The 15,195-nt window shown below is 46.9% G+C and overlaps 1 protein-coding gene across 1 annotated transcript in view; it reads left to right on the forward strand.

Annotated features, from left to right (window-relative positions):
* LOC119977119 (nuclear receptor corepressor 2-like) overlaps nucleotides 1-15,195 on the forward strand; it is a 132,841-nt gene that overhangs the window by 20,655 nt on the left and 96,991 nt on the right. The window contains exon 4 of the mRNA XM_038817738.1: nucleotides 7,180-7,359. Within this exon, the coding sequence (XP_038673666.1) occupies nucleotides 7,180-7,359 (180 nt within the window). The remainder of the gene's footprint in view (nucleotides 1-7,179; nucleotides 7,360-15,195) is intronic.

A 15,195-nucleotide genomic window follows, 5' to 3' on the forward strand; every position in this document is an offset into this window, starting at 1 on the left:
TCACTGGGACAGTGCGGAGTGTGTCGGGCTCAGGAAGTTCACTGGGACAGTGCGGAGTGTGTTGGGGTCGGTACAGGATATTCACTGGGACAGTGCGGAGTGTGTTGGGGTCGGTACAGGATATTCACTGGGACAGTGCGGAGTGTGTCGGGCTCAGGAAGTTCACTGGGACAGTGCGGAGTGTGTCAGGCTCGGTACAGGATATTCACTGGGACAGTGCGGAGTGTGTCAGGCTCGGTACAGGAAGTTCACTGGGACAGTGCGGAGTGTGTCGGGCTCGGTACAGGATATTCACTGGGACAGTGCGGAGTGTGTTGGGCTCAGGAAGTTCACTGGGACAGTGCGGAGTGTGTCGGGCTCGGTACAGGAAGTTCACTGGGACAGTGCGGAATGTGTCGGGGTCGGTACAGGAAGTTCACTGGGACAGTGCGGAGTGTGTCGGGCTCAGGATGTTCACTGGGACAGTGCGGAGTGTGTCGGGCTCGGTACAGGAAGTTCACTGGGACAGTGCGGAGTGTGTTGGGCTCAGGATGTTCACTGGGACAGTGCGGAGTGTGTCGGGCTCAGGATGTTCACTGGGACAGTGCGGAGTGTGTCGGGCTCGGTACAGGAAGTTCACTGGGACAGTGCGGAGTGTGTCGGGGTCGGTACAGGATATTCACTGGGACAGTGCGGAGTGTGTCCGGCTCGGTACAGGATATTCACTGGGACAGTGCGGAGTGTGTTGGGCTCAGGAAGTTTACTGGGACAGTGCGGAGTGTGTCGGGGTCGGTACAGGATATTCACTGGGACAGTGCGGAGTGTGTCCGGCTCGGTACAGGAAGTTCACTGGGACAGTGTGGAGTGTGTCAGGCTCGGTACAGGATATTCACTGGGACAGTGCGGAGTGTGTCGGGCTCGGTACAGGATGTTCACTGGGACAGTGCGGAGTGTGTCGGGCTCGGTACAGGATGTTCACTGGGACAGTGCGGAGTGTGTCGGGCTCGGTACAGGAAGTTCACTGGGACAGTGCGGAGTGTGTCGGGCTCGGTACAGGATATTCACTGGGACAGTGCGGAGTGTGTCGGGCTCAGGAAGTTCACTGGGACAGTGCGGAGTGTGTCAGGCTCGGTACAGGAAGTTCACTGGGACAGTGCGGAGTGTGTCGGGCTCAGGAAGTTCACTGGGACAGTGCGGAGTGTGTCGGGCTCAGGAAGTTCACTGGGACAGTGCGGAGTGTGTTGGGCTCGGTATAGAATGATTACAGAATGAGGGTCAATACAGGATGGTGATTATTACAGAATGAGGGGTTTTTACAGAACGAGTGTTGTTTCAGAATGGGGGCTGGTACAGAATGGGGTTTTTACAGATTGGGGGGTTATTACAGAATGGGGGTTATTACAGAATGGGGATTATTACAGAATGGGGGTTATTACAGAATGGGGTATTACAGAATGGGGATTATTACAGAATGGGGGTTATTACAGAAATGGGGTTATTACAGAATGGGGATTATTACAGAATGGGGGCACCTGGGATCTCGATGTTGTGGCGATTTCGGAGACATGGGTAGAGCAGGGACAGGAATGGTTGTTGCAGGTTCCAGGATTTAGATGTTTCTGTAAGAACAGAGAAGATGGTAAAAGAGGGGGGGGTGTGGCATCGTTAATCAAGGAAAGTATTACGGTGGTAGAAAGGATGTTTGAGGACTCGTCTACTGAGGTAGTATGGGCCGAGATTAGGAACAGGAGAGGAGAGGTCACCCTGTTGGGAGTTGTCTATAGACCTCCGAATAGTTCCAGAGATGTAGAGGAAAGGATTGCAAAAATGATTCTCGACAGGAGCGAGAGTAACAGGGTAGTTGTTATGGGGGACTTTAACTTTCCAAATATTGACTGGAAATACTATAGTTCGAGTACTATAGATGGGTCAGTTTTTGTGCAGTGTGTGCAGGAGGGTTTTCTGACACAGTATGTAGACAGGCCAACAAGGGGCGATGCCACATTGGATTTGGTACTGGGTAATGAACCCGGCCAGGTGTTAGATTTAGATGTAGGTGAGCACTTTGGTGATAGTGATCACAACTCGGTTATGTTTACTTTAGCAATGGGCAGGGATAGGTATATACCGCAAGGCAAGGATTATAGCTGGGGAAAGGCAATTATGATGCTATTCGGCAAGATTTAGGATGTATAGGATGGGGAAGGAAACTGCAGGGGATGGGTACAATCGAAATGTGGAGCTTTTTCATGGAACAGCTACTGCGTGTCCTTGATAAGTATGTACCTGTCAGGCAGGGAGGAAGTTGTCGAGCAAGAGAACCGTGGTTTACTAAGGAAGTTGAAGCACTTGTCAAGAGGAAGAAGAAGGCTTATGTTAGGATGAGACATGAAGGCTCAGTTAGGGCACTTGAGAGTTACAAGTTAGCCAGGAAGGACCTAAAGGGAGAGTTAAGAAGAGCGAGGAGAGGACACGAAAAGTCGTTGGCGGATAGGATCAAGGAAAACCCTAAGGCTTTCTATAGGTATGTCAGGAACAAAAGAATGACTAGAGTAAGATTAGGGCCAATCAAGGATAGTAGTGGAAAGTTGTGTGTGGAATCAGAGGAGATAGGGGAAGTGTTAAATGGATATTTTTCGTCCGTGTTTACACTGGAGAAAGACAATGTTGTCGAGGAGAACACTGAGGTTCAGTCGACCAGGCTAGATGGAATTGCGGTTCAAAAGGAGGAGGTGTTAGCAATTTTGGAAAATGTCAAAATAGATAAGTCCCCTGGGCCAGATGGGATTTATCCTAGGATTCTCTGGGAAGCCAGGGAGGAGATTGCAGAGCCTTTGTCCTTGATCTTTATGTCGTCTTTGTCGACAGGAATAGTGCCGGAAGACTGGAGGATAGCAAATGTTGTCCCCTTGTTCAAGAAGGGGAATAGAGACAACCCTGGTAACTATAGACCTGTGAGCCTTACTTCGGTTGTGGGTAAAATGTTGGAAAAGGTTATAAGAGATAGGGTTTATAATCATCTTGAAAAGAACAAGTTGATTAGCGATAGTCAACACGTTTTGTGAAGGGTAGGTCATGCCTCACAAACCTTATTGAGTTTTTTGAGAAGGTGAACAAACAGGTGGATCAGGGTAAAGCGGTTGATGTGGTGTATGTGGATTTCAGTAAGGCGTTTGATAAGGTTCCCAACGGTAGGCTATTGCAGAAAATAAGGAAGTATGGGATTGAAGGTGATTTAGCGGTTTGGATCAGTAATTGGCTAGCTGAAAGAAGACAGAGGGTGTTGGTTGATGGGAAATGTTCATCCTGGAGTTCAGTTACTAGTGGTGTACCGCAAGGATCTGTTTTGGGGCCACTGCTGTTTGTCATTTTTATAAATGACCTGGAAGAGGGTGTAGAAGGATGGGTTAGTAAATTTGCAGATGACACGAAGGTTGGTGGAGTTGTGGATAGTGCTGAAGGATGTTATAGGATACAGAGGGACATAGATAAGCTGCAGAGCTGGGCTGAGAGGTGGCAGATGGAGTTTAATGCGGAAAAGTGTGAGGTGGTTCACTTTGGAAGGAGTAACAGGAATGCAGAGTACTGGGCTAATGGCAAGATTCTTGGTAGTGTAGATGAACAGAGAGATCTCGGCATCCAGGTACATAAATCCCTGAAAGTTGCCACCCAGGTTAATAGGGCTGTTAAGAAGGCATATGGTGTGCTAGCCTTTATCAGCAGGGGGATTGAGTTTCGGAGCCACAAGGTCATGCTGCAGCTGTACATAACTCTGGTGCGGCCGCACCTGGAGTACTGCGTGCAGTTCTGGTCACCACATTATAGGAAGGATGTGGAAGCTTTGGAAAGGGTTCAGAGGAGATTTACTAGGATGTTGCCTGGTATGGAGGGAAGGTCTTACGAGGAAAGGCTCAGGGACTTGAGGTTGTTTTCGTTAGAGAGGAGAAGGCTGAGAGGTGACTTAATAGAGACATATAAGATAGTCAGAGGGTTAGATAGGGTGGACAGTGAGAGTCTTTTTCCTCGGATGGTGATGACCAACACGAAGGGACATAGCTTTAAATTGAGGGGTGATAGGTATAGGACAGATGTCAGAGGCAGTTTCATTACTCAGAGAGTAGTAGGGGTGTGGAACGCCCAGCCTGCAACAGTAGTAGACTCGCCAACTTTAAGGGCATTTAAGTGGTCACTGGATAGACATATGGATGAAAATGGAATAGTGTAGGTCAGATAGGCTTCAGATGGTTTCACAGGTCGGCGCAACATCGAGGGCCGAAGGGCCCGTACTGCGCTGTAGTGTTCTATGTTCTATGTTCTATATTACAGCATGTGGGTTATTACAGAATGTGGGTTATTACAGAATGGGGGTTATTACAGAATGGGGATTATTACAGAATGGGGGTTATTACAGAATAAGGGTTTGTACAGAATGGGGGTTATAACAGAATGGGGTTATTACAGAATGGGGTTATTACAGAATGGGGTTATTACAGAATGAGGGTTATTACAGAATGGGGGTTATTACAGAATGAGGGTTATTACAGAATGGGGATTATTACAGAATGGGTGGGTTATTACAGAATGGGGTTATTACAGAATGGGGGGGTTATTACAGAATGAAGGTTATTACAGAATAGGGGTTATTACAGAATGGGGGGTTATTACAGAATGGGGTTATTACAGAATGGGGGATATTACAGAATGGGGGTTATTACAGAATGGGGGGGTTAGTACAGAATGGGGGGGTTATTACAGAATGGGGGTTATTACAGAATGAGGGTTATTATAGAATGGGGGATTATTACAGAATGGGGTTATTACAGAATGAGGGTTATTACAGAATGGGGGGGTTATTACAGAATGGGGGTTATTACAGAATGGGGGTTATTACAGAATGAGGGTTATTACAGAAAGGGGGTTATTACAGAATGGGGGGTTATTACAGAATGGGGGTTATTACAGAATGGGGGGTTATTACAGAATGAGGGTTATTACAGAAAGGGGGTTATTACAGAATGGGGGGTTATTACAGAATGGGGGTTATTACAGAATGGGGGTTATTACAGAATGGAGGTTGTTACAGAATTTGGGGTTATTACAGAATGGGGGGTTATTACAGAATGGGGTTATTACAGAATGTGGGTTATTACAGAATGTGGGTTATTACAGAATGTGGGTTGTTACAGAATGTGGGTTGTTACAGAATGGGGGGGGGGTTATTACAGAATGGGGGTTATTACAGAATGGGGGGTTATTACAGAATGGGGGTTATTACAGAATGGGGGGGTTATTACAGAATGGGGTTATTACAGAATGGGGGGGTTATTACAGAATGGGGGGTTATTACAGAATGGGGGTTATTACAGAATGGGGGTTATTACAGAATGGGGGTTATTACAGAATGTGGGTTGTTACAGAATGGGGGGGGTTATTACAGAATGGGCGTTATTACAGAATGGGGGGGTTATTACAGAATGGGGGTTATTACAGAATGGGGGGTTATTACAGAATGGGGTTATTACAGAATGGGGGGGTTGTTACAGAATGAGGGTTATTACAGAATGGGGGGGTTATTACAGAATGGGGGGGTTATTACAGAATGGGGTGGTTATTACAGAATGGGGGGTTATTACAGAATGGGGGTTATTACAGAATGTGGGTTATTACAGAATGAGGGTTATTACAGAATGGGGGTTATTACAGAATGGGGGTTATTACAGAATTTGGGGTTATTACAGACTGGGGTTTATTACAGAATGGGGGTTATTACAGAATGGGGATTATTACAGAATTTGGGGTTATTACAGACTGGGGTTTATTACAGAATGGGGGTTATTACAGAATGGGGATTATTACAGAATGGGGGGGGGTTATTACCGAATGGGGGGTTATTACAGAATGTGGGTTATTACAGAATGTGGGTTATTACAGAATGGGGGGTTATTACAGAATGTGGGTTATTACAGAATGGGGGGTTATTACAGAATGAGGGTTATTACAGAATGGGGGTTATTACAGAATGGGGGTTATTACAGAATTTGGGGTTATTACAGACTGGGGTTTATTACAGAATGTGGGTTATTACAGAATGGGGGTTATTACAGAATTTGGGTTTATTACAGAATGGGGGTTATTACAGAATGGGGGGGTTATTACAGAATGTGGGTTATTACAGAATGGGGATTATTACATAATTTGTGGTTATTACAGATTGGGGTTATTACAGAATGCGGGTTATTACAGAATGGGGGGGTTATTACAGATTGAGGTGTATTACAGAATGGGGTTATTACAGAATGGGGGTTATTACAGAATGGGGGTTATTACAGAATGGGGGGGCGGTTATTACAGATTGGGGTTTATTACAGAATGGGGGTTATTACAGAATGGGGGTTATTACAGAATGGGGGTTATTACAGAATGGGGGTTATTACAGAATGGGGGTTATTACAGAATGGGGGGGGTTATTACAGAATGGGGGTTATTACAGAATGGGGGGTTATTACAGAATGGGGGGTTATTACAGAATGGGGGTTATTACAGAATGGGGGTTATTACAGAATGGGGGGGGTTATTACAGAATGGGGTTATTACAGAATGGGGGGTTATTACAGAATGGGGGGTTATTACAGAATGGGGGTTATTACAGAATGGGGGGGTTATTACAGAATGGGGGTTATTACAGAATGGGGGGTTATTACAGAATGGGGGTTATTACAGAATGGGGGGGTTATTACAGAATGGGGATTATTACAGAATGGGGGGTTATTACAGAATGGGGATTATTACAGAATGGGGGGTTATTACAGAATGGGGGGTTATTACAGAATGGGGGGTTATTACAGAATGGGGGTTATTACAGAATGGGGGTTATTACAGAATGGGGGTTATTACAGAATGGGGGGTTATTACAGAATGGGGGGTTATTACAGAATGGGGGGTTATTACAGAATGGGGATTATTACAGAATGGGGGGTTATTACAGAATGGGGGGTTATTACAGAATGGGGGGTTATTACAGAATGGGGGGTTAATGAAGGATGGGTGTTTAATTCAATAATTCAGGGACACAGGTTATTGAGTTTCACCAAAACCCCATGTTTTGTCGTAGTTACGGGAGAAGATGAAGGAAAACAGTTGTATTGTTTCTGCTTTTGTCCCTTTGGTCCGGCCTGAGTATTTGTCCTCTGTCCTTTACAGGAACGCTGTGTCTCCCGCAGAGTTAAAGCTCCATCTGCATCATTGTCACATCAAGGTGATCTGGAGGTGGATATACTGTCCACTGGTGTATCGAAGGAGGAACTAATTCAGAGTATGGACCGTGTGGACAGGGAGATCGGCAGGACTGAACAGCAGATTACTAACTTGAGGAAGAAGCAGGTAACAGGTGGCACGGTACTGAGTGAAGATAGAGGCTTGTGCAAACCCAGAGTGTAAACCCAGCTGTTCATACCCACAGGATTTAAACTCTTTATCATATTCTAAATATAGTTATTCCAAAATACTAAATCTCCACTACAGTATTTTTAGGTGGAATAATTAATAACTATCATTACAGATTCTGATCAGTAATCGAGGAAGTTAATTCCCTCTGTTCCAATGTGATGGGATTTAAAACATTGTTGGGGATTTAATGTAAGGAATCTGTTACTGGAACTGGAATTGGAATGGGAACTAGAACTGGAACTGGAACTGGAGCAGGAATTGGAGTTGGAACAGGAACTGAATCTAGAACAGGAGCAGGAACTGGAATGGGAACTGGAGCAGGAACTGGAACTAGGAACTGGATCTAGAAGAGAACATAGAACATAGAACACTACAGCGCAGTACGGGCCCTTCGGCCCTCGATGTTGCGCCGACCTGTGAAACCATCTGAAGCCTATCTGACCTACACTATTCCATTGTCATCCATATGTCTATCCAGTGACCACTTAAATGCCCTTAAAGTTGGCGAGTCTACTACTATTGCAGGCAGGGCGTTCCACACCCCTACTACTCTCTGAGTAAAGAAACTGCCTCTGACATCTGTCCAATATCTATCACCCCTCAATTTAAAGCTATGTCCCCTCGTGTTGGTCATCACCATCCAAGGAAAAAGACTCTCACTGGCCACCCTATCTAACCCTCTGACTATCTTATATGTCTCTATTAAGTCACCTCTCAGCCTTCTCCTCTCTAACGAAAACAACCTCAAGTCCCTGAGCCTTTCCTCGTAAGACCTTCCCTCCATACCAGGCAACATCCTAGTAAATCTCCTCTGAACCCTTTCCAAAGCTTCCACATCCTTCCTATAATGTGGTGACCAGAACTGCACGCAGTACTCCAGGTGCGGCCGCACCAGAGTTATGTACAGCTGCAGCATGACCTTGTGGCTCCGAAACTCAATCCCCCTACTGATAAAGGCTAGCACACCATATGCCTTCTTAACAGCCCTATTAACCTGGGTGGCAACTTTCAGGGATGTATGTACCTGGATGCCGAGATCTCTCTGTTCATCTACACTACCAAGATTCTTGCCATTAGCCCAGTACTCTGCATTCCTGTTACTCCTTCCAAAGTGAACCACCTCACACTTTTCCGCATTAAACTCCATCTGCCACCTCTCAGCCCAGCTCTGCAGCTTATCTATGTCCCTCTGTATCCTATAACATCCTTCAGCACTATCCACAACTCCACCGACCTTCGTGTCATCTGCAAATTTACTAACCCATCCTTCTACACCCTCTTCCAGGTCATTTATAAAAATGACAAACAGCAGTGGCCCCAAAACAGATCCTTGCGGTACACCACTAGTAACTGAACTCCAGGATGAACATTTCCCATCAACCACCACCCTCTGTCTTCTTTCAGCTAGCCAATTACTGATCCAAACCGCTAAATCACCTTCAATCCCATACTTCCTTATTTTCTGCAATAGCCTACCGTGGGGAACCTTATCAAACGGGAGCAGGGGCCTGTCGTGAAGGTGAGTGAGTGTCTTTAAATTTGCTTACCTTTCAGCGGGAGCAGGGTTTGAGGTAATATCAGGTAAGCTCTTCCTTTCTTTTTCTTTTTCTTGTTTTTTTTAGAAATCTAGAGGTGATGTCAGGGAAGGCAGTACAATGCTCCTCCTGCAGAATGTTTGAGGTGAGGGACGCCGTCAGTGTCCCTGCTGATTTCATCTGTGGGAAGTGCACCCAATTCCAGCTCCTCAAAAACCGTGTTAGGGACCTGGAGCTTGAGCTGGATGAACTTCGGATCATTCGGGAGGCAGAGGGGGTCATAGATAGGAGCTTCAGGGAAGTAGTTACACCAAAGACTGGAGATAGATGGGTAACTGTAAGAGGGACTGGGAAGAAGCAGTCAGTACAGGGATCCCCTGCGGTCGTTCCCCTGAGTAACAAGTATACCGTTTTGGATACTTGTGGGGGGGATGACTTACCAGGGGTAAGCCATGGGGTACGGGCCTCTGGCACGGAGTCTGTCCCTGTTGCTCAGAAGGGAAGGGGGGAAAGGAGTAGAACATTAGTAATTGGGGACTCAATAGTCAGGGGCACAGATAGGAGATTTTGTGGGAGCGAGAGAGACTCACGTTTGGTATGTTGCCTCCCAGGTGCAAGGGTACGCGATGTCTCGGATCGTGTTTTCCGGGTCCTTAAGGGGTAGGGGGAGCAGCCCCAAGTCGTAGTCCACATTGGCACTAACGACATAGGTAGGAAAGGGGACAAGGATGTCAGGCAGGCCTTTAGGGAGCTAGGATGGAAGCTCAGAGCGAGAACAAACAGAGTTGTTATCTCTGGGTTGTTGCCCGTGCCACGTGATAGTGAGATGAGGAATAGGGAGAGAGAGCAATTAAACACGTGGCTACAGGGATGGTGCAGGCGGGAGGGATTCAGATTTCTGGATAACTGGGGCTCTTTCTGGGGAAGGTGGGACCTCTATAGACAGGATGGTCTACATCTGAACCTGAGGGGCACCAATATCCTGGGGGGGAGATTTGTTAGTGCTCTTTGAGGGGGTTTAAACTAATTCAGCAGGGGCATGGGAACCTGGATTGTAGTTTTGGGGTACGGGAGATTGAGAGTATAGAGGTCAGGAGCACAGATTTGACTTCGCAGGAGGGTGCCAGTGTTCAGGTAGGTGGTTTGAAGTGTGTCTACTTCAATGCCAGGAGTATACGAAATAAGGTAGGGGAACTGGCAGCATGGGTTGGTACCTGGGACTTCGATGTTGTGGACATTTCAGAGACATGGATAGAGCAGGGACAGGAATGGTTGTTGCAGGTTCCGGGGTTTAGGTGTTTTAGTAAGCTCAGAGAAGGGGCAAAAGAGGGGGAGGTGTGGCGCTGCTCGTCAAGGACAGTATTACGGTGGCAGAAAGGATGCTAGATGGGGACTCTTCTTCTGAGGTAGTATGGGCTGAGGTTAGAAACAGGAAAGGAGAGGTCACCCTGATGGGAGTTTTCTATAGGCCACCTAATAGTTCTAGGGATGTAGAGGAAAGGATGGCGAAGATGATTCTGGAAAAGAGCGAAAGTAACAGGGTAGTTGTTATGGGAGACTTTAACTTTCCAAATATTGACTGGAAAAGATATAGTTAGAATACATTAGATGGGTCGTTCTTTGTACAATGTATGCAGGAGGGTTTCCTGACACAATATGTTGACAGGCCAACAAGAGGCGAGGCCACATTGGATTTGGTTTTGGGTAATGAACCAGGCCAGGTGTTAGATCTGGAGGTAGGTGAGCACTTTGGAAACAGTGACCACAATTCGGTGACCTTTACGTTAGTGATGGAAAGGGATAAGTATACCCCGCAGGGCAAGAGTTATAGCTGGGGGAAGGGCAATTATGATGCCATTAGACATGACTTAGGATGTGTTGGTTGGCGAAGTAGGCTGCAAGGGTTGGGCACACTGGATATGTGGAGCTTGTTCAAGGAACAGCTATTGCATGTTCTTGATAAGTACGTACTAGTCAGGCAGGGAGGAAGGGGTCGAGCGAGGGAACCGCGGTTTACCAAAGAAGTGGAACCTCTTGTTAAGGGGAAGAAGGAGGCCTATGTGAAGATGAGGCGTGAAGTTTCAGTTGGGGCGCTTGATAGTTACAAGGAAGCGAGGAAGGATCTAAAGAGAGAGCTGAGACGAGCAAGGAGGGGACATGAGAAGTCTTTGGCAGGTAGGATCAAGGAAAACCCAAAAGCTTTCTATAGGTATGTCAGGAATAAAAGAATGACTAGGGTAAGAGTAGGGCCAGTCAAGGACAGTGGTGGGAAGTTGTGTGTGGAGGCTGAGGAGATAAGCGAGATACTAAATGAATACTTTTCGTCAGTATTCACTCAAGAAAAAGATAATATTGTGGAGGAGAATGCTGAGACCCAGGCTATTAGAATAGATGGCATTGAGGTGCGTAGGGAAGAAGTGTTGGCAATTCTGGACAAGGTGAAAATAGATAAGTCCCCGGGGCCGGATGGGATTTATCCTAGGATTCTCTGGGAAGCCAGGGAAGAGATTGCTGAGCCTTTGGCTTTGATTTTTAGGTCATCATTGGCTACAGGAATAGTGCCAGAGGACTGGAGGATAGCAAATGTGGTCCCTTTGTTCAAGAAGGGGAGTAGAGATAATCCCGGTAACTATAGGCCGGTGAGCCTAACGTCTGTGGTGGGTAAAGTCTTGGAGAGGATTATAAAAGATACGATTTATAATCATCTAGATAGGAATAATATGATTAGGGACAGTCAGCATGGTTTTGTGAAGGGTAGGTCATGCCTCACAAACCTTATTGAGTTCTTTGAGAAGGTGACTGAACAGGTAGACGAGGGTAGAGCAGTTGATGTGGTGTATATGGATTTCAGTAAAGCGTTTGATAAGGTTCCCCACGGTCGGCTATTGCAGAAAATACGGAGGCTGGGGATTGAGGGCGATTTAGAGATGTGGATCAGAAATTGGCTAGTTGAAAGAAGACAGAGAGTGGTAGTTGATGGGAAATGTTCAGAATGAAGTTCAGTTACGAGTGGCGTACCACAAGGATCTGTTCTGGGGCCGTTGCTGTTTGTCATTTTTATAAATGACCTAGAGGAGGGCGCAGAAGGATGGGTGAGTAAATTTGCAGATGACACTAAAGTCGGTGGAGTTGTAGACAGTGCGGAAGGATGTTGCAGGTTACAAAGGGACATAGATAAGCTGCAGAGCTGGGCTGAGAGGTGGCAAATGGAGTTTAATGTGGAGAAGTGAGAGGTGATTCACTTTGGAAAGAATAACAGGAATGCGGAATATTTGGCTAATGGTAAAATTCTTGGTAGTGTGGATGAGCAGAGGGATCTCGGTGTCCATGTACATAGATCCCTGAAAGTTGCCACCCAGGTTGATAGGGTTGTGAAGAAGGCCTATGGTGTGTTGGCCTTTATTGGTAGAGGGATTGAGTTCCGGAGCCATGAGGTCATGTTGCAGTTGTACAAAACTCTAGTACGGCCGCATTTGGAGTATTGCGTACAGTTCTGGTCGCCTCATTATAGGAAGGACGTGGAAGCTTTGGAACGGGTGCAGAGGAGATTTACCAGGATGTTGCCTGGTATGGAGGGAAAATCTTATGAGGAAAGGCTGATGGACTTGAGGTTGTTTTCGTTAGAGAGAAGAAGGTTAAGAGGTGACTTAATAGAGGCATACAAAATGATCAGAGGGTTAGATAGGGTGGACAGCGAGAGCCTTCTCCCGCGGATGGAGGTGGCTAGCACGAGGGGACATAGCCTTAAATTGAGGGGTAATAGATATAGGACAGAGGTCAGAGGTGGGTTTTTTACGTAAAGAGTGGTGAGGCCGTGGAATGCCCTACCTGCAACAGTAGTGAACTCGCCAACATTGAGGGCTTTAAAAAATTTATTGGATAAGCATATGGATGATAAGGGCATAGTGTAGGTTAGATGGCCTTTAGATTTTTTCCATGTCGGTGCAACATCGAGGGCCGAAGGGCCTGTACTGCGCTGTATCGTTCTATGTTCTATGTTCTAAACGCCTTACTGAAATCCATATACACCACATCAACCGCTTTACCCTGAAAAGAGGAACTGGAACAGGAGCAGGAACTGGCACTAGAACAGGAACTGGAACTGGAGCAGGAATTGGAACTGGAGCAGGAACTGGATCTGGAGCAGGAATTGGAACTGGAGCAGGAACTGGAACTGAAACAGGAGCAGGAAATGGAATGGGAACTGGAGCAGGAATTAGAACTAGAACAGGAACTGGAGCAGGAACTGGAACAGGATCAGGAACTGGAGCAGGTAGTGGAACTGGAACTGGAGCAGGAATTGGAACTGGAGCAGGAACTGGAGCAGGAACAGGAACTGGACTGGAGCAGGAATTGGAACTGGAGCAGGAACTGGAAATGGAGCAGGAATTGGAACTGGAACAGGAACAGGAACTGGAGCAGGAACAGCAACTGGAGCTGGAACTAGAACTGGAATGGGAACTGGAACAGGAACTGGAGCAGGAACTGGAGCAGGAACATGAACAGGATCTAGAACAGGAACTGGAGCAGGAACTGGAGCAGGAACTGGAACAGGAACTGGAATGTAAACTGGAACTGGAGCAGGAACTGGAACTGGAGCAGGAACTGGAACTGGAGCAGGAACTGGAACTGGAATGTGAACTGGAGCAGGAACTGGAGCTGGAACTGGAACTGGAGCTGGAACTGGAACAGGAACTGGAATGTAAACTGGAACTGGAGCAGGAACTGGAACTGGAGCAGGAACTGTAATGTAAACTGGAACTGGAGCAGGAACTGGAACTGGAATGGGAACTGGAATGAGAGCAGAAACTGGAGCTGGAACAGGAACAGAAACTGGAATGGAAATGGGAACTGGAACTAGAGCAGGAACAGGAACTGGAGCAGGAACTGGAACAGGAACTGGAGCAGGAACAGGAACTGGAGCAGGAACTGGAACAGGAACTGGAGCAGGAACTGGATCTGGAATGGGAACTGGAGCAGGAACTGGAACAGGAACTGGAGCAGGAACTGGATCTGGAGCAGGAACTGGAACTGGAACAGGAACGAGAACAGGAACTGGAACTGGAGCAGGAACAGGAACTGGAGCAGGAACTGGATCTGGAGCAGGAACTGGAACTGGAATGGGAACTGGAACAGGAACTGGAACTGGATCTGCACATCTTTGGACTGTGGGAGGAAACCGGAGCACCCGGAGGAAACCCACGCAGACACGGGGAGAACGTGCAGACTCCGCACAGACAGTGACCCAATCCGGAATCGAACCCGGGTCCCTGGCGCTGTGAGGCAGCCGTGCTAACCACTGTGCCGCTGTGCCATCCCAGCTTACTCTCGTACTCTATTTTCCCCTTTGTTAATCAATCCCTTGATCCTCCTCTGAATTCTAAGCAGCTCCAAATCCTCAGACCAGTTGTTTTCTTGGCCAATTGCTTCTTCTTGGATCGAATACTATCCCTAATTTCCCTGGTCAGCCATGGATTGGCCACCTTTCCCATTTTACTTTTGTACCAGACAGGAATGAACAATTGTTGCAGATGCTCCTTGAATATTTGCCATTGCCTATCCACTGTCATCCCTTTACGTAACACTTCCCAATCCATTAGACCCAAAACATGCCTCATATCATCGTATTTTCCTTTATTAAGATTCAGGACCCTAGTTCATGGGATATAGGAGCAGAATTAGGCCATCTGACCCATTGGGTCCACTCCACCGATCAATGTGACCATGACTGATACTATCCTGGCCTGAACTCCACCGCCCTGCCCGTTCTCTATAACCCTTCAACCCATTACCAATTAAAAATCTGTCTAACTCCTTAAATTTACTCACTGTCCCAGCATCCACCACACTCTGGGGTAGCGAATTCCACAGATTCACAACCCTTTTCAAGGTGAGAGGGGGAAAGTTTAAGGGAGATGTGCGTGGAAAGGTTTTTACGCAGAGGGTGGTGGGTGCCTGGAATGCTTTACCAGCGGAGGTGGTAGAGGCGGGCACGATAGCATCATTTAAGAGGCATCTAGACAGATATATGAACGGGTGGGGAACAGAGTGAAGTAGATCCTTGGAAAATAGGAGACAGGTTTAGATAAAGGATCTGGATCGGCGCAGGCTGGGAGGGCCGAAGGGCCTGTTCCTGTGCTGTAATTTTCTTTGTTCTTTGGGAGAAATAGTTTCTCCTCAAATCTGTTTTAAATTTGCTACCTCTTATCCTGAACCTGTGACCTCTGGTTCTAGA

The sequence above is a fragment of the Scyliorhinus canicula genome, chromosome 1 (genome assembly GCF_902713615.1).
Source record: "Scyliorhinus canicula chromosome 1, sScyCan1.1, whole genome shotgun sequence".
NCBI lineage: Eukaryota > Metazoa > Chordata > Chondrichthyes > Carcharhiniformes > Scyliorhinidae > Scyliorhinus > Scyliorhinus canicula.